The 22,545-nt window shown below is 33.1% G+C and overlaps 1 protein-coding gene across 9 annotated transcripts in view; it reads left to right on the top strand.

The window, feature by feature from the left end:
• Positions 1 to 22,545, top strand: part of LOC119522025 (lysine-specific demethylase 6A-like) — a 355,987-nt gene that overhangs the window by 302,707 nt on the left and 30,735 nt on the right. For 6 of the 9 annotated variants that reach the window (XM_037820746.1, XM_037820751.1, XM_037820749.1 and 3 more), the window contains 6 exons: positions 3,063 to 3,192; positions 4,597 to 4,702; positions 5,199 to 5,404; positions 8,960 to 9,024; positions 9,098 to 9,172; positions 9,626 to 9,774. In XM_037820746.1, the coding sequence (XP_037676674.1) occupies positions 3,063 to 3,192; positions 4,597 to 4,702; positions 5,199 to 5,404; positions 8,960 to 9,024; positions 9,098 to 9,172; positions 9,626 to 9,774 (731 nt within the window). Of the gene's footprint in view, positions 1 to 3,062; positions 3,193 to 4,596; positions 4,703 to 5,198; positions 5,405 to 8,959; positions 9,025 to 9,097; positions 9,173 to 9,625; positions 9,775 to 11,610; positions 11,861 to 22,545 lie in introns of those variants that run through there. The other 3 variants (XM_037820747.1, XM_037820753.1, XM_037820752.1) reach the window with 3 other exon arrangements.

The following is a 22,545-nucleotide window of genomic DNA, read 5'->3' as shown; positions in this document are numbered from 1 at the left end:
TGACTATATAAATCTTTTCTGGAAACTGATAATTCTTAGTTTCTTCTCTATTGCTATATCTAAAAGTTTGTTTATATTTCCAGCCGCTTAGACTATTTTGTTAGGAGGCATCATTAGTCGTCCATTAAATTAGTGTTAGAAAAGAATTAAATGTTGTTCTTTTTAGTGCTTTCAGTGGTATAGAGTAGGAGCACTGCAGTTATGGCAAGAATTAATTGCTTGCGTAAGCAACATTCTTTCACATTTCTTAATGGATGAAAGATAATCATATCTCATTTTTGAAATCTTTAGAAACATTCATTTAGGAGTAAAATATGTCCTTAGAGAGTTTTTTTTTTTTGGCTTAGTGTTAACTAAAAGAACTTTTCCCATTCCACAGGTGTGTGATTTCATTTTTTCTTAAGTTATAAGTAGCTAATACCTTCGAAATATCAGAAACTTCTGTGGCTACATGGGTTATTCCAGTAAGTGTATCTCTTAGTTTACTACTGAAGATACACCCACTCTCAAAAAAGGGTGGGGGGGGGTGGAGAAGAAAGGGAGGGAAGGAGGAAATTAAATAGAAAGGGAGTTTATGAAAAAATCGGGATAAAATTAGTCTGGGGATTTGAGAAAAAGCCAGTATGGCAAATGATATTTGTCAGGTGGAGACATGTTATTCTGTTGATAGTGGCCTATACTAGACAGGAGTCATAAAATTAAGAGGTGCTGGAAAGAACATAAATATTTATGATTTAATGTCCCTGATTAAGAAGTTTCATGAGGAAAGATAATTAAATTGTAGATGAATTTTATCTGTAGGGCACATTTTCATTTCTCTACCAAATGATGTGGATAAACTTGAAAACCAATTTGAGTAAGCTATATTTAAATAGCTCTTTTTAAGAGAATTTTTTGATAATGACTAATTCTGTTGATAAGGAATTAACTAAGGGTTCAGAAAATGATTTCATACCTTTTCTACACCCGATTCTTTCTTCATGTTTCATTTCTTTCCCACTGAGTATTTCCAGTAATGCTTCTTTATTTTGTCTTCAGTAATTTTAGGCACATAATTGTTCAAAGGTTAGTTCTTAGTCTGTTTCTGTTGTCTCCCTTAATAGTTTAAGGGAGAAGGACTTATGGTTCCCATACATAATTACCTGTAGCTCCTGACTTGACCCAAATAGGTAGGTATTAAATATTTGAAACATATTCAAGAACTTCTAGATGTGATACTATTTATTTTGAGTATCTCATTCCTACATTCCTACTTAGTTTCAAAAGTGATAATTAGTTTTAAATTAGCTCTTCTGTGATTCATCTTGGTTATGGTGGTCACTGCTAAAAACTGAAAGTATAAGAATTACAGCACCTTAGAATTTACAACATTTAAGTGAGTGAAAGCTTAAATTTGACTCCCTTCCTTATGTATCTTTATGTATTTCTCTTAAAATGCACTTAACTGTGGTTTCCATTGCTTTACTCTTTTTTTGTATCCAGTTTTTTTTTCTGTCTTAGAAATATGGAAATTGCAGAGCCTGTTTCTGTTTTTTAGTCTCATTTGTCACATCATGAATGTTTAATAAGCTTAAGTTTTGATACCATACGAAGTTTACATAAAAACCTTGTCTAACAATTTTAACAGTCAATCATTCAGCATTTTGTGTTTGTTAAAAATAAGACTTCTCTGGAGTTTATAATTTAAGATCAATTCTATATTTAAATTTCAAAATTTAACATATATCATATCTAAAAGTCAGCATGCATTGTGGAGAGATGTTGAAACTTAGATACTGTTTCAGCTTTTAATCTTAATTGATAGTTATAACTTAAAATTTTATTCTCACTCAAAATTTTAAAAACAATTCCAGCCTTTTTTATTCTTGTTTAAAAAGATGTTAATGTCCTGTAGTCAGAAGTTTTGTGGCCTTTCCATTTCAAGCCTGTTTTCATTAGCCCAACCAAACGGCACTAGCTTTCAAGTGTTTTCCATGTAGCAAAACTAAAACAATATAAGGAACAGTAATTTTTCTTCACTTTGTTTTTCTATAATTTGTAAAGAAAAATATGAATATGGTTTATTCTAAAGTAAATGCTGTTACTAATTTATACATTACTCTTCATAATAGTTTTCAAAGTCATGTGAAATTAATTTTTTGAGACCATTTTTGATCTTTTAATACATTGATTATTTTTGAATTTTGATAACTGGATGAAACAAGATATATAATGTGAATGATTTGAGAGTTTGAGTGTGTCTTGCTGGTTGCCTAGTTTTGCTGAAATATTAAGGAATAAAAATTTTTTAGGTTGCTACAAAAAGGAGAATTTGAGTTTCAGAATAATTTTACCATGTTTTAAGAATTTATAATTTAGCTTGCACAATACCTTTCATTAAAGGAAAAATATGAATCCAAGAACTAATAAAAATAATTATAATATGAGAATTATGTTAACGTGTCACAAATATATACATTACTTTAGAAATTATAATATTTGGCTATAAAGTAGTTTAGTAGTTTGGAATCGTGCTGAATGTTAGTGTGGGAGCTGGTGAAAAATCAGGTTTGAGAAGAGAAAGAAAAATATCTCTTTCTATTTGAGAGTTGTCTTAAAGGTATTCTGGAAATAATTTTGATACAGGAAACATGACACATTCTTAGAAAGATGCTATTATTGATAACCAGACATTTTTGTGCAAGTTTTTGTTTAAACATTTAATGGAGAAAAACCTAAGGTATAAGATACTGGAGAGAAAAGTGGAGTTCACATTTGTTCTTCAGGTGAGAAAATAAATTGAAAAATTATGAGCAAAATGGGTAATTTTGTCACTATTCATGTGATATGTGGATAATATATTTTGTGTAGTTTTTCTTACATTATATAACAAATCAAATTGACTGCTTAAAAGATCAAATTCTTCTTCATAATTACAATACTAAATGGGTCCACTTCTCCTAGAATTACTGTATATTTTTTTGCAAGTGCCCTATAATTTATGATTTAAGTTAGGCTTTTATTCCCTCTCAGTTCTCAGAATAAATGTACAGCTGATATATTTCTCCAAAAATTTTTTAAAGGAATCTAGGTAAAAATGGCTTGTCTAACACCAGCATTTTGTTGGATAAATGTCCACCTCCAAGGCCACCATCTTCACCATACCCACCCTTGCCAAAGGACAAGTTGAATCCACCCACACCTAGTATTTATGTGAGTCTCAATGGATTAGTAATATATGAAGTCAGTGTCTGAACTTACTTGTCTGTAGAAGATATAAATACACATTTATAATGTATGTATGTTTTTAAATCAGTGCAGATGCATTGACACATCTTGAAGATTTGGGGGAAAATATGTTATTTTCCAAGGGATGAGAGGCACCAACCTTCAGGCTAAATCCCTGTTTTTGTAAAGTTGGAACATAGACGTGTGTATGTGTGTGTACAATTATTTATATATAGCCAGTATAGTTGCTTTTGCAGTATAAATGGAGCCCAAATTGAGTATTTGCAACAGAGACCACAGTCCATGAAGCTAGAAATACTTACTTTCTGTCCTTGTATAGAAAAAGCTTACTGACCGTTAGTGTATTCAACTATATTTTTAGAAGGCCATTTATAAAATATGGACTGGGGTCATAAGAAAGGAGTGAGACTTTTTCCTGTCATTTTTAAATAAATGGATCTAAATCTACATCTGCTAACATCTATCTTACTTTGAAATAAGTGGTTCAGAAGGTAGACATAATAATGACTGTGTTATTTAAAAGTTTAAGATATAACCTTTTATAATTTAATTTAAAACGAAGCAGTATTTTTACTTTTCAGAAATTTAGACATTTGATACAGAAAGTTGATTGGAGTTAAGTTGTAATAATTGCTATATCTTTTACTTCCAAATAGTTTCTGCTGCCCATTCCCTTTATCCTGATTCTAAACCAAAAATGAAAAATTCTAAGCTAAAAAATGAAGATAATATTCTTAGATCCTGCCTCTTATAAGAGATTTTATTTTGGAGAATTGTCTATTTTTACCAGAAAGAAATCTATTGCTATCTTACTATGTAAGGAATGTCCTAGGATCAAGAGTGAATTAAAGCTTTCAAACCAAAGTTTGAGGAGCCAAATACAAAATTATATTAGTCTTTTTCAGAGCTTATCCATCTTTTTGATTTGTAATAGTCTTTTAAATGCTTTATACATTGAAAGTTAATTTAAATTTTACATCTCTCATCTCTTCATTCAAAATGTAATGGAAGTACACTTAAAGATCTGTGAAAATACTTTTGAACAGCTAAAGTATTTAGTATCTTTTATAAACTATAGTCTATAAACCATAGAAGAGATGGGTAATATTTCAAAATAAATCCAATTTTTCTTTATCAGAAAAGTTTTTATGGCTGTTTTCTCATAATTACAGAAGTAATGTCTTTTATATAGTGTTTCCTAAATCAAGAGATAATGAAACAATATTATAACATGTACCCATAAAATATCAAAGTTTAGGATGTAATGTAGATTTTTAAATGCCAGAATGAGAAAATAAATATGAATTTGCATTAGAACATTCAAATAGTCATTTTTCTGAGCACTAATAAAATATTTTAATTTTGCAGTTGGAAAATAAACGTGATGCTTTCTTTCCTCCATTACATCAGTTTTGTACAAATCCAAACAACCCTGTTACAGTAATCCGTGGTCTTGCTGGAGCTCTTAAGTTAGGTAAGCTTTTAAAAAGTGAAAAAAATTTGTACAGTTTCTTTATTATTGTTTTACATTTAAAACGCTGGCGGAAATTCATTGTGCTTTTTTCACCAGATTTTTGAGTTTCTATTTTGATGGTGTCTTCTCGTATTCCTCTACTCTTCTATACATTCTATTTTTAATATGAGTTATTGATAGATGAAGGTAATATACTGGTGATTTTATGGTGGAATTTTTAATTTGGTATAAATTATGCAAAATAAATGTTTTTGATTATGTAATAAAAGAAGTTTTGAACATAAAGTGTAGGTGAAATTAGAGCCTACTTACAAGTTTCACAACTCATTTTTCTGTACTGATGCTTTATCGGCCTCACATGGTTCAGTGAAATCTTGAGGAAGTGTTTGGAGTTCCATGAAGTTTATTTCCTAAAAAGAAAAACAAAAGTACTTTTGAAATATTCATTATACCGTATTCAATTTTTGTTACTAACAAAACTTATGTATTTGTGAAGACCTTGGACTTTTCTCTACCAAAACTTTGGTAGAAGCTAACAATGAACATATGGTTGAAGTGAGGACACAGTTGTTGCAACCAGCAGATGAAAACTGGGATCCCACTGGAACAAAGAAAATCTGGCATTGTGAAAGTAATAGATCTCACACTACAATTGCTAAATATGCACAATACCAGGCTGCCTCTTTCCAGGAATCTTTGAGAGTAAGTGTTCATTTTTGGAGATTATTATTGGAATTTTAAAAGGGCACATTATTATTGTAACATAACATCTGTTTTATGCTTATAATTATATATCGTATATGTTTAGTAATTTGCAATCTTATTAAGACTTAAGCAAACTTATAACTTGATAAAATTAGTCTTAAGATATTTCCCTCATTTGTGGAACATTTCTATTTAGAGGGTTAAACCCAGTCTACTTAATAATTTCAGAATATTACTAATAATTATAAAGAGACTTATCTGAGTGTCTCAGATGTTCATTCAGCGACTACAGGCATGTTTCCATTGTTTGTAATCAGAAAGATACTTCACTAAAAGCATTAATATTCTTCTGAACAATCTTAGTCTCTATGATTCAAATTGTGGGAGAAGCAGAAATTTTACAGAAATGTCTCAAAAGTTGTGGAAAGTAAAAACTAACAAAAAATTTTGATCAGTAAATCAAGAGACAGTAAATCAGTATAGAATTCCCTAGCACCACTAAAATAAGAACTTTATGAATTGTTTCACAAGTACACATAAAATATCCATAGCAATGAATCTATTAAATATGTTCCTCAGACACATTTGTATAAATTGTTTTTCATGTCATTTTTAATTTAAATTATGAAATTAGAATTTCAGTGTAATATTACAGATTAAACATGCAGAAATGTTTTGTTTTTTAAATACCTTTTTATTTTTTTAAAAATCCATCAAAATTTTATACCTGAAATGATAAAAAGCTTTAAATTTATTAACTGTTCTCATTTACCTTTGGAAAATGTTTAGAATTTTGACCTTGTTCACATTTTTAATCAAATTGATATAACTAAAATAAATAATGTGTTGTTTTCTAATGGATACTTCCTATGTCTTAAAAATCATAATAAAGTTCTGTAATTTTTATATTGTTTATATTAATTGTTCAAACCTTTGAGATGCTTCAACTAATAATTACATATGGTCAGAAGAAAAAAATAAACAGTTTTCATAGGTTAAGGTAAAAAATGCTTTACAATAGTTGGGAACAGACTGAATAACAAAAGATAAGATTAATTGCATTTTATTTGAATTGAACTACATTAAATGTGAAAAACCTGACAAATGTTTGGGAAATTCAAAATCAGAAGTCTTAGGAGAGTGTTAAATTCTACCTGAGACAATACAATTTTAAAGAAGTTTGTATGGAAAAGCCCTGTTTCTCTTTATCACAACTGTGTTGAGATATAATTTACACCCCATCAAATTCACCACAGTTTAAGATTCAGAGTTGTGCAGCCTTCCCCACCACAGTCAATTTTAGATCTTTTTCTCAACCCAAAAGGAAACTATGTCTCTCCCTATTCCCTCCTCCTCCCAATTCCAGGCTACTACTTAACTGCTTTTTGTCTCTTTGAATTTATCTATTTGGGTATGTCACATAAATGGAATCATATAATATACGGTCTTTAATGGCTGACTTCTTTCACTTTGGTGACTAGTTTGTTTTCTAGGTCATACATGTTGTAGCATGTATCAGCACTTCATTTATTTTTATTGCTAAATATGGATAATACCATATTTTGTCCATTTATCAAGTCACGGACATTTGGATTGTTTTCTTTTTTGATATTGTACACAATGCTGCTATAAACATTCATGGACAAGTTTTTCTGTGGACATACCTAGACATATACACAGCAATGGAGTTGTTGGGTCATACAGTTACTCTATGTTTAATATTTTGGGTAAATACTAGATGTTTTCCAGTAGGGATGGTACCATCTTACATTCCCAGCCTCTGTGTAGGAGATTTCCATTTCCTCCATATCTCAGTCTTTCAGTTTTTATCATAGCCATCCTCATAGGTGTTAAGTGGTATCTCAGTGTGGTCTTGATTTGCGTTTCCCCCTTGAGTCATTATATGAAAATCTTATCAAGTGCTATTCATAAGACCATTTGTATATGTTCTCTGGAGAAATGTTTATTCAGATGCCTTGCATACTGCTTAATTGTGTTATCTTTTTAGCATTGAGTTGTAAGAGTTCTTTTTATATTCTGAATACAAGTATCTTTTCTGGTGGTTAATGTGCAAGTATTTTCTCCCATTCTGTGGCTTTTTCACTTTCGTGATGGTGTCCTTTAAAGCACAAAATTTCAAATTTTGATGAAGCTTAGCTTTTGTATATTTTTTATTGTGTGTGTATTTGGAGACAACTATGATAGCATTGCCTAAATAAGGTCACAAAGACTGACTCCTTCATTTTCTCCTAAGAGTTTTTATAGTTTTAGCTTTACATTTAGATATTTGTTCCATTTTGAGTTAATTTTGTCTGATGTTGTGGCATTTCTTGCTATTCTGTATTTATAATTTCATTGGTGCTTTTCAGGTCTCTCTTCTTGTGTTCAGGTTTTCTTAATTGTCTTCTACAATTTCCAGCAAGTATAAATGCCTACAGTTTTCCCTTAAATAAGAAACTGTAGAGGAAAAGATTACTTTTTTCATGTAACAGAATTTCAATGGCTAAGGCATTTCAGGTGTAATGCTGAAATGTCTTAGCATTATAAGGTTATTCTTAGCATTATATTCCTTTTTGGTGTCTAGTATATTAGAATATAGAAGGAAGTACGTGAAACTGTTGAATTGTGGTACAATAACCATGATATCCTGATGATATTTATATTATTATATAGCATTTATTGTGGGATTGTATAATTGTGAAAACACTGTGACGCTCACTTTATCCAGCGTATGGGCAGGTAAGTAATTAAAGAGAAAATATAAAGAATGGGGGTGGGGAGTAGTGGGATGTTTTGAGTGTTTTTTATTTTTATTTAAAAAATTTTTTGGTAGTAATGAAAATATTCTGAAGTTGATTGTGGTGATGAATACACAACTATATGATGACACTGTGAGCCATTGATTTTATACTTTGGATGGTTTGTTTTGTGTGCAAATATATCTCAATAAAATTGCATTAACAAATTAAAAAAAAATACTAACCAGAAAAAATATTACTTTTTTCTTTGTTGAAAGAGGGTATTAAGTCTTAATTTTAGGAGTATTTTTTTTTACTTATGGCATAATCCTTTTCTTCCTCTAATAAACTTTTTTTCTGTTTTATTCTTCATATCTTCCTCAGATTCACTTTATATAACTTTAAATAAAATTTATCTGTCGTTTAGAAAGGGTATTGAAAATAAATTTTCAATTTTTTAAATTATTTTTATATTTTTTAAACAAATTAACCTAATTCCTCAGGTTTTAATACTAATTTTTTTTAATTTTTTAAATGCAATTTTATTGAGATATATACACACACCATAGTATTCATCCAAAGTATAATATTAATTTTGTGGTTAATGAAAGAAGTTGAATACTTTGCTATTAGTCTTTGAGTTTTATTTGCTCTTCTTTAATGTGATCATTAAAGATATTTTCATATGAAATATGCCTACAAAAACTTAGTTTCAAAACATAGACCATTTCACTCATGTAGCAGTTAGTTTATTCAGTTGTATTAAGGAATGTTATAAAATTCTAAGCAGGGAATGTTCTATCTTAAACTATAGGAAGAAAATGAGAAAAGAACTCATCACAAAGACTATCCAGATAATGAATCCACATCTTCAAATAAGTAAGTTACTTTTGGTGTCCACTAATTATTTCTGTCTAAAAAACATGAGTTTAATATTCTCTTCTTTTTTAAGTTCTGGAAGGAGGAAGAAAGGACCTTTTAAAACCATAAAGTTTGGTACCAACATTGACCTCTCAGATGACAGAAAGTAAGTAATTCCCCAGCACTATTTCCTTGAACTGAAGAAAAGAGAATTACAGGACAATTCTTTTATTCCCAGTTGTTACTCTTTCTTTTTATGTAGACATAAAAGCTTTAGCTAGTAACTCTAGCAGTCCTAAATTATTTTAATAAATTTTGCAATTAGACTTTTTCTTCTTAATGTCAAAACCCTCACCATATGTTGCATATGAAATAAAAAGTGCATAATTTCTTCCATGTACTGTGTTGTTAAGTTTTATGATTGTTCTTGCACAATAATATTTGCTTGAAATTTTTCTTGGGAAAAAAACACACCATTACTTCCTGTGACTGCAAAGGTAAAATGTTTATAGACTTAATTGTTTTTCTGATTGGAACACAACATCTTTGAGGAAACGGCTATATCTCACATATATTTATAACCATGTGTTTTCACTCTTAATCTACTCTTTTATTTCAGGTGGAAGTTGCAGCTACATGAGCTGACGAAACTTCCTGCTTTTGTACGAGTCATGTCAGCAGGAAATCTTCTAAGCCACGTGGGCCATACCATATTGGGCATGAATGCAGTTCAACTATACATGAAAGTTCCAGGGAGTCGAACACCAGGTGATTTTTGAATTAAAATATCTTGTGCAATTGCAAAAATAGAGTTTATCAAATTTGAAACATGCGGTAGAATCAGGTTCTTTCCATTTATAATGAATGAAGCAAAAAGGATTGTTCATATTACACAGATTGCTTATTGTGTATGAAATGTATAATTAGTCTTGTAACTGAACTCAGAGTATTAACTTATTTTCCCAATGTGTCTTTTATCCATTTTATATATAATGACCCAAAGCAATTAGAAAACTTAAACTTGAAATGGGTCATTGGGGTACTGAATGAATGAAGCCACTTAGGACAGTTTATAGAAAGATCTTGATCCTCTTTATTTGCATGATAGTTATCCCCCAAAGGTTTTCACCATTAAAAAAAATATATCATGAACTACTCTTATTACTGTGTATAATACAAATGTCATGGCCAGTACTTAAAATCTATAATGCATTGATATTTTGTGCTTACTCCATTCTATTTCATTTTCTAAGTTTGTAATTCATAACCCTCTAGTGCATAAGTCTTCAAATGTGTTCTGTAAAGGATCAGATAGTAAATATTTTAGGTTTTGTAAGGCAAGAGGATATTATAAACTGAGGATATTAGGTAAGTAATTTCATGTAACAAAAGAAAATTTTAAATTTTATGAACTTTAATTGGTGTGTCAAATATAATACTTGAGTATATGGCATTGTAGTTCTTGTTTAACTTTTGACAGCATGAGAAGTATATACAGCAGCTAACATGTTATTTGTAATTTTAAAGTTTTATCATGAAGTGACCTTGGTAAGTATTGATGTTTTATATTAGTCCTATGTACCTTGTAATTGTAGGTGGAATTCATTAAGAAACATGAAGTGTGCCTTAAAATTTCCAAGGCCAATTACTAGTTAATAACTATAGTTGATGATGGTTCTTCTTATTCAGAAAAGCTGCATTCTCAGCCCACAACTCAGAAAATAGCAAAAAATATTCACCACTGCTGGGTGAAAGGGCCAGTGAGGATACTGTCCTGAATACTGTCCTGAATAGAACAGAACAAACTACTAATGCACATAAAATGGATGAATGTCATAGTATTTGTACAGAAGAAATCAGACAGAATATTACATACTGATTCCAGTTAGGAAATTTTAAAACATAAAACTACTCGTGTTAGCAGTCAGAGGTGGACTTTGGACTTGGAGGTTGGGGTGTGTATAACTGGAAAGAGTCAAAAGGAGATTGGGGGTCCTGGAAACAAATACGTGTTTTACTTTGGTAGTGGTTGTATATACTGTCTATGTATGTATGGAAAATGTCATCAACTGTGCACTTAAGATTAATGTACTTTTATAAAGTTTACTGTATGTATGTTAGACCTCATAATTAAAATATCTCCAAGTCAATCAAATTCCTCCAGAATGCATATGGAGTAATTAAAGAATGCAATAAAGCCTCAATCTTCCTCTTTTCTTTTATTAACTTAGGACATTAGACTCTATTCTTATACATTTTGAGAAAGATTTATCCCTGCTTTGTTTCCTCAATCATGTTATGAAAAATCATCAGCCATATTGAGACTTGATTCTTATACAGGCAGTACAATTTTATCCTCCTCTAGTTTTATTATCCTTCTCCCATTCTCATGGAACAGAAATAAAACACACAATGGTAATCTTTTTTCCTTTGTGTTCTATTTCTATTTATAATAATACTTCTATTTGCTACAAAAACTTTATGATGCAAAATGTTTCCTTTTAATGATAGTGCCAGATTCCTTTGAATTGTTATAATGTATAACTACAAACTGTTCTTGCATGCATAGCACAAATTCTCATTTTAGTTTATTTTTTTTTAAAGATAAATTTGATAGGGGCATGTTGCAGGATGACAGAGGTAGACTTGGAGAGCAGCAAGGCAATGTGAGAAAAATGAAGAAGGATTAAAGACCAATGTGCTCACTTAAAACAGGCTTATCAGTGCATCTGCTTCTGATCAATGGTACTTTTTTTAAAAAAAATTTTGTTGAGATTGTTCACATTCCATACAATTATCCAAAGATTCAGTGTACAGTCAGTTGCCCCTGGTACCCTCATACAGCTGTGCATCCATCACCACACTTAATTTTTGTTCAATTTTTAGAACATTTTCATTATCCCAGACAAGAAATAAAGCGAAAGATGAAAAAAGAAAAAAAAAAAGGAAACTCAGATCCTCCCATATCCCTAACGAACCCCCATCAATTGTTGACTCGTAGTATTGGTATAGTACATTTGTTACTGTTTATGAAAGAATGTTGAAATAGTACTAACTGTAGTATATAGGTTGCAATAGGTATATATTTTTTCCCTATATGCCCCTCTATTATTAACTTCTAATTGTATTGTCATACATTTGTTCTGGTTCATGGAAGAGATTTCTAATATTTGTACAGTTAATCATGGACATTGACCAGCATAGGATTCAGTTTTATACATTCCCATCTTTTGACCTCCAGCTTTCCTTCTGGTGACATATATGACCCTGAGCTTCCCCTTTGCACCTCATTCACGCACGATTCAGCACTGTTGTTCTCACATCTTGCTACCAACATCTCTGTTCATTTCCAAACATTTAAATTCATCCTGGTTGAACATTCTGCTTATACTAAGCAACCACTCCCCATTCTTTAGCCTCGTCCTATATCTTGGTACCTTATATTTCATGTCTATGAGTTTACATATTATAATTAGTTCCTATCAGTGAGACCCTGCAATATTTGTCCTTATGTGTCTGGCTTATTTCACTCAGTATATTGCCCTTGAGGTTTCTTCATCAACTCATTTTTTTTATATGGTTTTGTTCACGTCATACATTCCATCCTAAGTATACAATCGATGGTTCTCTGTATGGTCACGTATTTATGTGTTCACCACCTTCACCACTATCTATATAAGGGCATCTACATTTCTTCCACAAGGCAGGAGGGAGAGTCAAAGAAGGTAGAGAGGCAAAAGGAAAAAAAAGAAAGGAAAAAAATGACAACTAGGAAGCAGCAAAAGGAAAGATAACTTTAAATCAAAGTAAAGACTCAGACAACACCACCAATGTCAAGTATCTTAACACACCTCCCCTATCTCCCCCTCTTATCTGCATTTCCCTTGGTATATCACCTTTGTTACATTAAAGGAAGCATAATACAATGGTTCTGTTAGTTACGGTCTCTAGTTTACATTCATTGCATTCCTCCCCCAATGCCTTCCCATTTTTAACACTTTGCAAGGTTGACGTTTGTTCTCTCTCATAAAAGAACACGTGTACATTTTATCACAATTATTGAACACTCTAGATTTCACCGAGTTACACAGTCCCAGTCTTTATCTTTCATCCTTTCTTCTGGTGTCTTGTATGCTCCCAACCTTCCTCTCTCAACCGTATTCATAGTTATCTTCAGTGTACTTACATTGCTGTGCTACCACCTTGCAAAATAGTGTTCCAAACCATGCACTCCTGTCTTCTATCACTCTGTAGTGCTCCCTTTAGTATTTCCTGTAGGGCAGGTGTCTTGTTCACATAGTCTCTCATTGTCTGTCAGAAAATATTTTGAGCTCTCTCTCATATTTGAAGTACAGCTTTGCTGGATATAGGATTCTTGGTTGGTGGTTTTTCTCTTTCTATATCTTAAATATATCACACCACTTCCTTCTTGCCTCCATGGTTTCTGCTGAGAGATCCGCACATAGTCTTATTAAGCTTCCTTTGTATGTGATGGATCACTTTTCTCTTGCTGCTTTCAGGATTCTCTCTTTGTCTTTGATGTTAGATAATCTGATTATTAAGTGTCTTGCTGTAGGCCTATTCAGATCTATTCTGTTTGGAGTACACTGCACGTCTTGGATCTGTAATTTTATATCTTTCATAAGAGATGGGAAATTTTCATTGATTATTTCCTCTATTAGTGCTTCTACCTCTTTTCCCTTTTCTTCTGGGACACCAATGATATTCACATTGTTGTACTTTGTTTCATCCTTAAGTTCCCAGAGATGTTGCTCATATTTTTTTTGTTCTTTTCTCCATCTTCTTTTTGTTCTCCAGTTCCTGAGTGTTTTCTTCTGCCTCTTGAGATCTGCTGTTGCATGTTTCCAATGTGTCTTTCATTTCGTGTGTTTTGCCTTTCATTTCCATAGATTCTGCTGGTGGTTTTTTTGAGCTTTTGATTTCTGCCTTACGTATGCCCAGTGTTTTCTTTACAGCCTCTATCTCTTTTGCAAAATATTCTCTAAACTTTTTGAATTGATTTAGCATTAGTTTAAATTTCTGTATCTCAGTTGAAGTGTACATTTGTTCCTTGGAATGGGCCTAACTTTGTTTTTCTTAGTGTAGGTTATAGTTTTCTGTTGTCTAGGCATCTGACCTCCTAGGCCACCCCAATCAGGTTTTCCCAGATGAGAACAAGCTCAGGTCACAGAAGGAGGAAATATTCAGTATCTGGTTTCCCTGATGGTTTTCCTTAGAGGATTGACACACCCTGTGCTTTTCTGCCTGGCAGATGCAGCTGTCAGCCTGAAACCAGCTAGTGTAAGGGGGTGTGGCCCATGGCTCTCCTCCAGGCTTTGGGGTCTGGTTCCAGTAAGGCAGTCAGTAGAGCTAAGCCCCTCCCTTGGGAAGCTGTGCCGCCTCCAGAGAGGTCATCTGCATATCAATAAGTTCTTTGTTTCTCTGACTCTTCTGGTCAAAGTGCTGTGATTTTAAAATGGCTGAGGCTTTCGTTACTGCAAAATGCTGTGGGCTGAAAATGGCTGAGGCTTTCTCTACAGAGAAAGGGACAGAAAGCTCCCAGATTCACCTGTCAGCCAGAGATAGCAGCCAATCCTCTGGGCTCCCTGTCCTGAGACAGATATGCCCCCCAAGGTCAGTTGTCTCCAAAAGCCTCTGCTTGTTGAGGATTTGCTGTCTGTATTGAGCAGTTAACACTAAAACTCCAGTTGGAGCTGGGCTGAGGTACACTAGCTTGTTTGTAGAGTTCTGCTCTCTAGCACTACGGGGCTTCTGTGAGGGAGGGGCTCTCGGCTCTCAGCATGGGTCCGCAGTATTTACTTACAGATTTTATGCTGCCATCTCAGGCATTCCTCCCAGTTTAGGTTGGTGGATGATGAGTGGACAGTCACATTTGTCTCCCCACAGTTATTCCAGGTTGTTTACTAGTTTTTTGGTCATTTATGAATTGTTCCAGGGGGACTAACACTCTTCCACTCTTATCTATGCTGCCATCTTAGCTCCTCCAATGTTGAATTCTTGAGCCCAAGCTGGAAACTCAGGAAGGAGCGGAGGGTGTAATGAGGCAGAATTCCTCTGGATCCCTGGGACCCTCAATCTTGCTCAATGTTGACTTTTAAAAATCACTTGAAGTAGAGGTGACTTCTATGAATATGAATTACTTATACAGAAATATACATTTAAAACAAATTACAAAAAACCAAGTAGCTATTGACTAAACTACTTCTAGTTAAGGATTTACTGTGATGCACAATTCTTTAATTAAATGGTTTGCACTTACAGGAAGAATGAAGAAGTAAACCTTATCAAGGAGTCTTCATGCTAGTTCAGCTCAGGTCACCAGTGATGTTTTAAAAATTAAAACTACTGACAGTATTAAAAATATCAAATTTGTACATCTCTGAGTATTCAGTGAATAATATTGGTTGAAGTTTCTGGCACACAGAAGGCATCTAATGTTGGTTGATTCTCAAACTGATTTTGCCCAATAAAAATGACAAATTTATCCATATATAATTATTTTATAATAAACATGTAAGATATTTGTTGTCCTTTGAATGAATAGCATTTTATCTTTAAGAAGAGTTCTGTAGCAAAAGATTTTTCTCAAAATACTTTAAGGCACTGAAATAGATGCCAACATATCTTATTTTCAATACACTGAAACTAAAGAAATGCATATTGAATAAGTATATAAAATAAGGAAGATTATTTTATAACTGCTTATGCACACTAATTTAATGAACTGCTTATGCACAGCAATTTAATGAACCAATTAGAAACTCTAAAATTAGAACTGTATTTCCATCTATTAGCCCCAACAACTTTCAAAACACTGATGTTGATAGTTTTGAAACAACTGCTTAGTTCAAATTGTTATCCCCACCAATGATGCTTGCTTATTTCAAGTTTTTCCTCTCTGCATAAACTCAAATGCTTCATGAGAGGCCTTTATGAAACTTTTCTGGGTAAACTCAAATGCTTCATGAGAGGCCTTTATGAAACTTTTCTTAGAGATTCCTGTGCATATATTAACAATCATTTTATTTTCTATATGTGAAGGATAAGTTTTTGTGAGTTTGTCTCTTTACACCTCAAATCTGTGATTTCCATTAGTAAAGGTCTGGAACTTATCAGGTCATTCAAGCAACCTCCCACTCAAATAAGAGTATAGGAAGAGACGATAGTTTAAAGAGCACTCAAGACAAGAATTCAAATTCAACACATTTTTACTAAAGGAGCACTTAAGGCAAAAGGAACAAGTTTACAATGTAAAACTTGTGCATTACCAAGCCTGGGGATATCTGTCCTTTCCAGATGCAGCTGGATATGAGATCAGAATACTTCTCCAGTCTCAGTTACAGAGTATAGCACTTTTGATTTAGAATACATTCAATTAAATTATATGCCATTTTTATGTTGAACCATTGGTGGTGAATCACAGGTGGGCAAAAAAAAAAAAGGGGGTAATCACATCAGATTCAAATTTAACCTTGAATGTTTGCAAAACTGCTGAAAATATTTCTACTAATTAAGCTATGACTTCTATAAAAGCAATATAGCATACCTTTTACTTACATGAAAACTAAAAATTAGAAGAGAGAGTACTATTGCTTATATTTAACTTACTAGTATAGTCGTATTTCATTCTATAATAAGTCTAGTCATTATATCATATGTCCCTCACTTCTTCCTTTTCTAGTTGGGCCTGTATAGCTTCTCCTTCAGTACAGTCTTCTAATATAGGACTCGACGGGTATGAATCATCTGCCCCAGTTATCATAGTAAGGTCTTTCTACTTTCTATCACTTGGAAATTGTACTTCAATATTTTGGGGTAAAATTTCTGTTAAATATGCTTCTATATCAGAAGGAATAACTGATTCTTCAGTATCAGAAAAGAAAACATCAAGTATATGAGAGCAGTAAGTCTCCTCAGTTGTCTGAGCCTTACATAGAGAGGGGTCAGTGCCCTGATTTACAGATTCCTCAGTAGAGTTATCCTACAACAAAGTTCATTGATTTTTATCCTCCCCTTATATTTTTTAAAGAACACAATTATTTTTATTTTACTATAGAGAAGGCTGGAAGACTGCTGTAAATGTTATTGACAAAAATATACTGATTTTCTGTTATGTACCTGTTCATTTCTGAGGTACCAAAAGAAAGTAATCTCTTGTCCTCCTTTCTTTCCCAATAAAAAAATGGACTTCTGTCATGTGGAAGACTGGGAGCCAGAAAAGGAAGCAATCTTAAAATACAGTGCCAACAGGGTACACTTTATAAGCTAGATCAAGTTATGTGTTTATTTCCTTTATGTTATTCCTGAGTCTTTAATAAAAACTTCATTGAAATGTTCCAGCTTTGTCTCTGTTGTGCTATAGGACATAATTCTCAGGGTTATATCATGATTAGTTCACAGTTAAAGGGGACAATCTCTTAGGAAATCAGGAAGGTGATAAGTGTCAAAACTTAGAGGTCTTGCAGCTCATTCAGTGGGGAGTCTTCCACTGCCCATGGTGAAGAGCATAAGTTTTATTTTGTCAAGGTGGAAGCTTAGCACAAGATTTCCCTAAGAATAGAAAATCAATTGATATCTAAAAACCACTTGAGATTAAAAAGACTGAGATCTGGGATCCACCCCAGATCTAATGAATCAGAATGTGTGTGGAAGATAGCAGACATAGCCATTTTTAAAAAGCTTCTCCACTGATTCTCACAGTGTGGTCTGAGGACCTCTCAAGGTCCCTGAGATGCTTGCAAGGTCTCTTTGAGGTCCAAACTAGTTTCATTATCACAATAAAATGTTACTTACTTTCTTCACTCTCTCATGAGTATGCAGTGGTGTTTTCTGGAGACTAATGCTGTGTGATGCTGCAGCAGATTGACTAGAAGATATGAGAATTCATCCGTCTTTAAGCCAGACATGAAAGCTATTTCCAAAAATGGAAGGCAAAGCCACTTTTTGCAATAAGCCTTTCTATATTTTGTAAAAGTTATTTTTTCATTAAAATGTTTTTATATTAACATATAATGTTTATTGCTTTGGATGAAAAATTTTAACTTTTAATCTCTAATATAATATTGATGCATATAATCCACATAAACAAAAGGTCTTGAGACCCAAAGTTTGAGAAACAAGGCATGTTTTCCTTGGAGACATCTTAGTGCAATAAAACATCTTTTAATCTATACTTAGTTTGACTCTGATGAATGAAATGGGAAACCATAGCTTATATAATACAGTTTTAAAAATATTAATTAGTAATGTGACAACATGCACATTTGCATCTAAGTGGTGGCATATGCATGGCTAACAACAAATGTAGGCTAAAACTAAAGCCATAATTTTCAAAATGAAGTAAATAGAAATGTTCCTGGGTTGAAAATAATGTTTTAAAAGTTCTATTTTAGAAAGTAGAATTGTAAGGTGACAGAATAATATTGAATTATACTAAACTAGAAAATTTTATTCTTAAATGAAAATACATCTTAGATACTCTTACCAAATTAATGAGTATATCCTGCCATCAGAGAATGAAGATTGAGAACACTGAGGTTTAGGCATAGTTGGGGTGAAAAGAGTATCATGCAACCCTTTGATTGTATTTCTTTAATGAGATCTCAGCAGCTGTCTAGGGAGATAACCCTTCAGAGCCCCACTTGTGACTGCATATATTCTTCCTCCATGGAAGCCCACAGTGTGCACAGCTGAGAGGCAAAGGCACTGCACCAAAGCACGAGGAGACCCTCCCCATGCACACAGTGGTCCACTCAGAGGCCCAGGAACTATTGGGCACAGGATTGGACTCCCTGGCAAACTGCAAAGGGCTTGCCACTCCCCCACCTGCTGGGCTGGCAGTCCCTAGTGCAGATGGAAAACTGGTGCTCTGACTGGATTTTCATCTGGTTTAGACACCACCCAGTGCGTAGGTGAAGTTGAGGGAGAACTGGCTTTACAGTGAGAGGTAACTCAAGAGCATAGTCTGCTGGGAAAACAGGGAGAGTGCACCCCAGCAAGCTTTGGCTTTGCCAAAATGTATATATAGACATGTGGTCAAATAATCCTGCATATCTCAAAATAACCTTATCAATATAAGCAAATGCCCCAAGGTCAACAGAAAATCATAAAGCACATGAAGAACCAAGAAGATATGAACAAGTAAAAAGCTGGGGGAGACACAGAACTTGGAGCAATTAAAGAAGTACACAGAAATTTACAAAACTTCAATGAGTTGCCTAAGGACAAAAGATATCAGGAAGACTAGAAGAGCATAAAGAAGAATTCAAAACAGTAAATTTATAAAGCAGATCTTATGGAAATAAAAGATTCTGTTGATCAAATAAAAATATACTAGAGACAAGCAATTGCAGATTTGAAGAGGCAGAAGAAAGAATAAGTGAACTAGAGGACAAGGCAATTGAATGAATGCATGTAAGAACAAATGGTGAAAAAAATGAAAAATTTGAAATGGATCTCAGGGAAATGAACATGAAGTGCACAAATATAAGAATCATTGGTGTCCCAGAAGGAGAAGAGAAGAGTAAAGGGCTAGGAAGCGTGTTTGAAAACACAGTTGGGAAAAATATCCAAATGTTTCTAAATGACATATATATGCAAATCAGAGATGTTCAATGAACTCCAAAAAGAATAAATCCAAATAAACCCACTCCAAGACATATACTAGTCAGACTGTCAAATGCTGGAGAGGAGAAACTCCTAAAAGCAAAAGAGAAGTGATGCACTACATACAAGGGAAATCACATAGGACTAAGTACTGACTACTCAGCAGGTACCATGTATGCAAGAAGGCAGTGCTATAACAAATTCATATCCTAAAAGAGAAAAATTGCCAGCCAAGACTTCTTTATCCAGCAAAGCTCTCATTCAAAATTAAGGGAGAGTTTAAATTTTCATAGACAAATGCTGAGAGAACTTGTTAACAAAAGAGCTGCCCTGCAAGAAATATTAAAGGGACTTCTACCATCTGAGAAAGAGAAAAAGGAGAGAGTTGTCTGGAGAAGGGCACAGAACTAAAGAGTGTTAGTAGGGTAATTTAAAAGGAAATAAAAGGGAGGGAACAGATCTGAAAAATAAAAACCAAAATATAAGATAGTTGATTTGAGAACTGCCTTCACAGTTATAACATTGAATATGAATGGATTAAAATCCTCAACTAAAAGACAGATTGGCAGAATTAATTCAACAGTATGATCCATCAATATGCTATTTAAAAGGGATTCGTCTTAGAACTGGCACACAAAGAGATTGAAAGTGAATGGATGGAAAAAATATTCCTTGCAAGCTACAGACAAAACAAGGCAGAGGTAGCAATATAATATCAGGCAAAATAGACTTTAAAGGCAAAGAAGTCATAGAAGAGAAGGATACTACATAGTACCAAAAGGGACAACTCACCAAGAAATAACAATCATAAATGTTCATGCATCAATCAAGGTGCTCCAAAGTACATGTGACAAACATTGGCAAAACTAAAGGAAGCAATAGACAGTTCAATAATAGTGGAAACTTCAACACACCATGATCTTATATAAATAGAACAACCAGAGGACCAATAAGGAAATTGAGAACTTAAACAATGTGATGAATGAATTGGCATTTATAGATATATATACAGCATTACATCCAAAATTACCAGGGTATACATTCAACTCTAGAGCACATGGAATGTTCTCCAGGATAGATCATGAGACAGGGACAATACAAGGCTCAATAAATTTAAAAAGATTGAAATTATTCAAAGTATATTCTCTGACCATAATGGAATGCAACAGAAAATCAATAACCACCAAAGATCCTGAACAATCACAAATGTTTGGAGGTTAACATGCAATCCTAAACAATCAGTGGGTCAAAGAAGAAATTGCAGGAATCAGTAAATACATGGATATGAATGACAACAAAAACGACATACTAAAACCAATGGAATGCAGTGAATGCAGTGCTAAGGGGGAAATTTCTAACTCTAAATGCATACATTAAAAAGGAAGAATAAGCTAAAATCAAAGACCTAACTGAACAACTGAAGAAGCTAGAGAATGATCAGCAAACTAATCCTAAACAGCCAAAAGAAAAATAACATTGATTAAAGCAGAAATAAGTGATATGTAGAACAAAACAATATAGAAAATAACTAAACCAAAAGCTGATTCTTTGAGATGAAAAATATTGAGAAACCCTTAGCTAGACTAACAAAATAAAAAAGCAAGAATACCCAAATAAACAAAATCAGAAATTTTGGGGGTGGATCCCCCCCAAAATTAAAAGTCATAAGTGGATACTATGAACAACTGTACACCAAAAAAATACAACTTAGAGGAAATGAATAATTTTCTGGAAACACATGAACAATATAGACTGGCCTGAAAACAAATAGAAGGCCTCAAAAACCAATCACAAGTAAAGAGATCCAATCAGTCATCAAAAATCTTCCTAAAAATAAAAGTCCAGGGCCAGATGGCTTCACAGAGGAATTTTACCAAATATTTCAAAAAGAACTGGCACCATTCCTACTCAAACTTGTTCAAAAACTTGAACAAAATGGAACATTACCTAAATCATTTTATGAAGCTAACCTCACTCTAATACCAACACTAGGTAAGATACTATGAGAGAGGAAAACTAGAGGCCAATCTCCCTAGTGAATATAGCTGCAAAACTTCTCAAACAAAATACTTGCAAATTGAATCCAAAGATACATTAAAAGAATCATACACCACAATCAAGTAGGGTTAATTCCATCAATGAAAGAGTGGTTCAACATAAGAAAATCAATGTCATAAACATTAAAAAATCAAGAGAAAAATCAAATGATCACAACAGATACTGAAAAAGCATTCAAAAAATTCAGCATCCTTTTTTGATAAAATCACTTCATAAGGTAGGAATCGAAAGAAAACTTCCTCAATGTGATAAAGGGCATATACAAACAACCCTCAGCCAGCATAGTACTCAAAGGTGAGGGGATGAAAGCCTTCCCCCTAAGGTCAGGAATGAGACAAGGATGCCTGTTGTCACCACTGTTATTCAACATTGTGCTAGAAGTTTTTGGTAGAGCAATCTGGCAAGACAAAGGAATAAAGGGCATCCAAACTGGAGAGAAAGAAGTGAAATTCATTATTTGCAGATGTTATGATTACATATTTTGAAAATCCTGAGAAATTAACAACATAGGTAATTGTGCTAATAAATTCAGCAAAGTGGCAGGATACAAGATTAATGTGCAAAAGTCAGTAATGTTCCTATACAATAGAAATGACTCAAGAAAAATTTCCATTCACAGTAACAACTAAAAATATCAGGTACCTAAAAATAAACTTAACCAAGGATATAAAAGACCTCTACACAGAAAATTACAAAACTTAACTAAAAGAAATCAAAGACCTAAATGGGTTGGAAGGTATTCTGTGTTTGTAGGTAAGATGGCTAAGTATAATTATCAATTCTACCCAAACTGATATGCAGATGCAATGCAATTCCAATAAAAATTCCAAGAACCATCTTTGCAGAGTTGGAAAC

Source organism: Choloepus didactylus, chromosome X, assembly GCF_015220235.1.
Source record: "Choloepus didactylus isolate mChoDid1 chromosome X, mChoDid1.pri, whole genome shotgun sequence".
NCBI classification, from domain to species: Eukaryota; Metazoa; Chordata; class Mammalia; order Pilosa; family Megalonychidae; genus Choloepus; species Choloepus didactylus.
The sequence above is the reverse complement of the archived record's forward strand: the minus strand, read 5'-3'. Positions and strand labels throughout refer to the sequence as shown.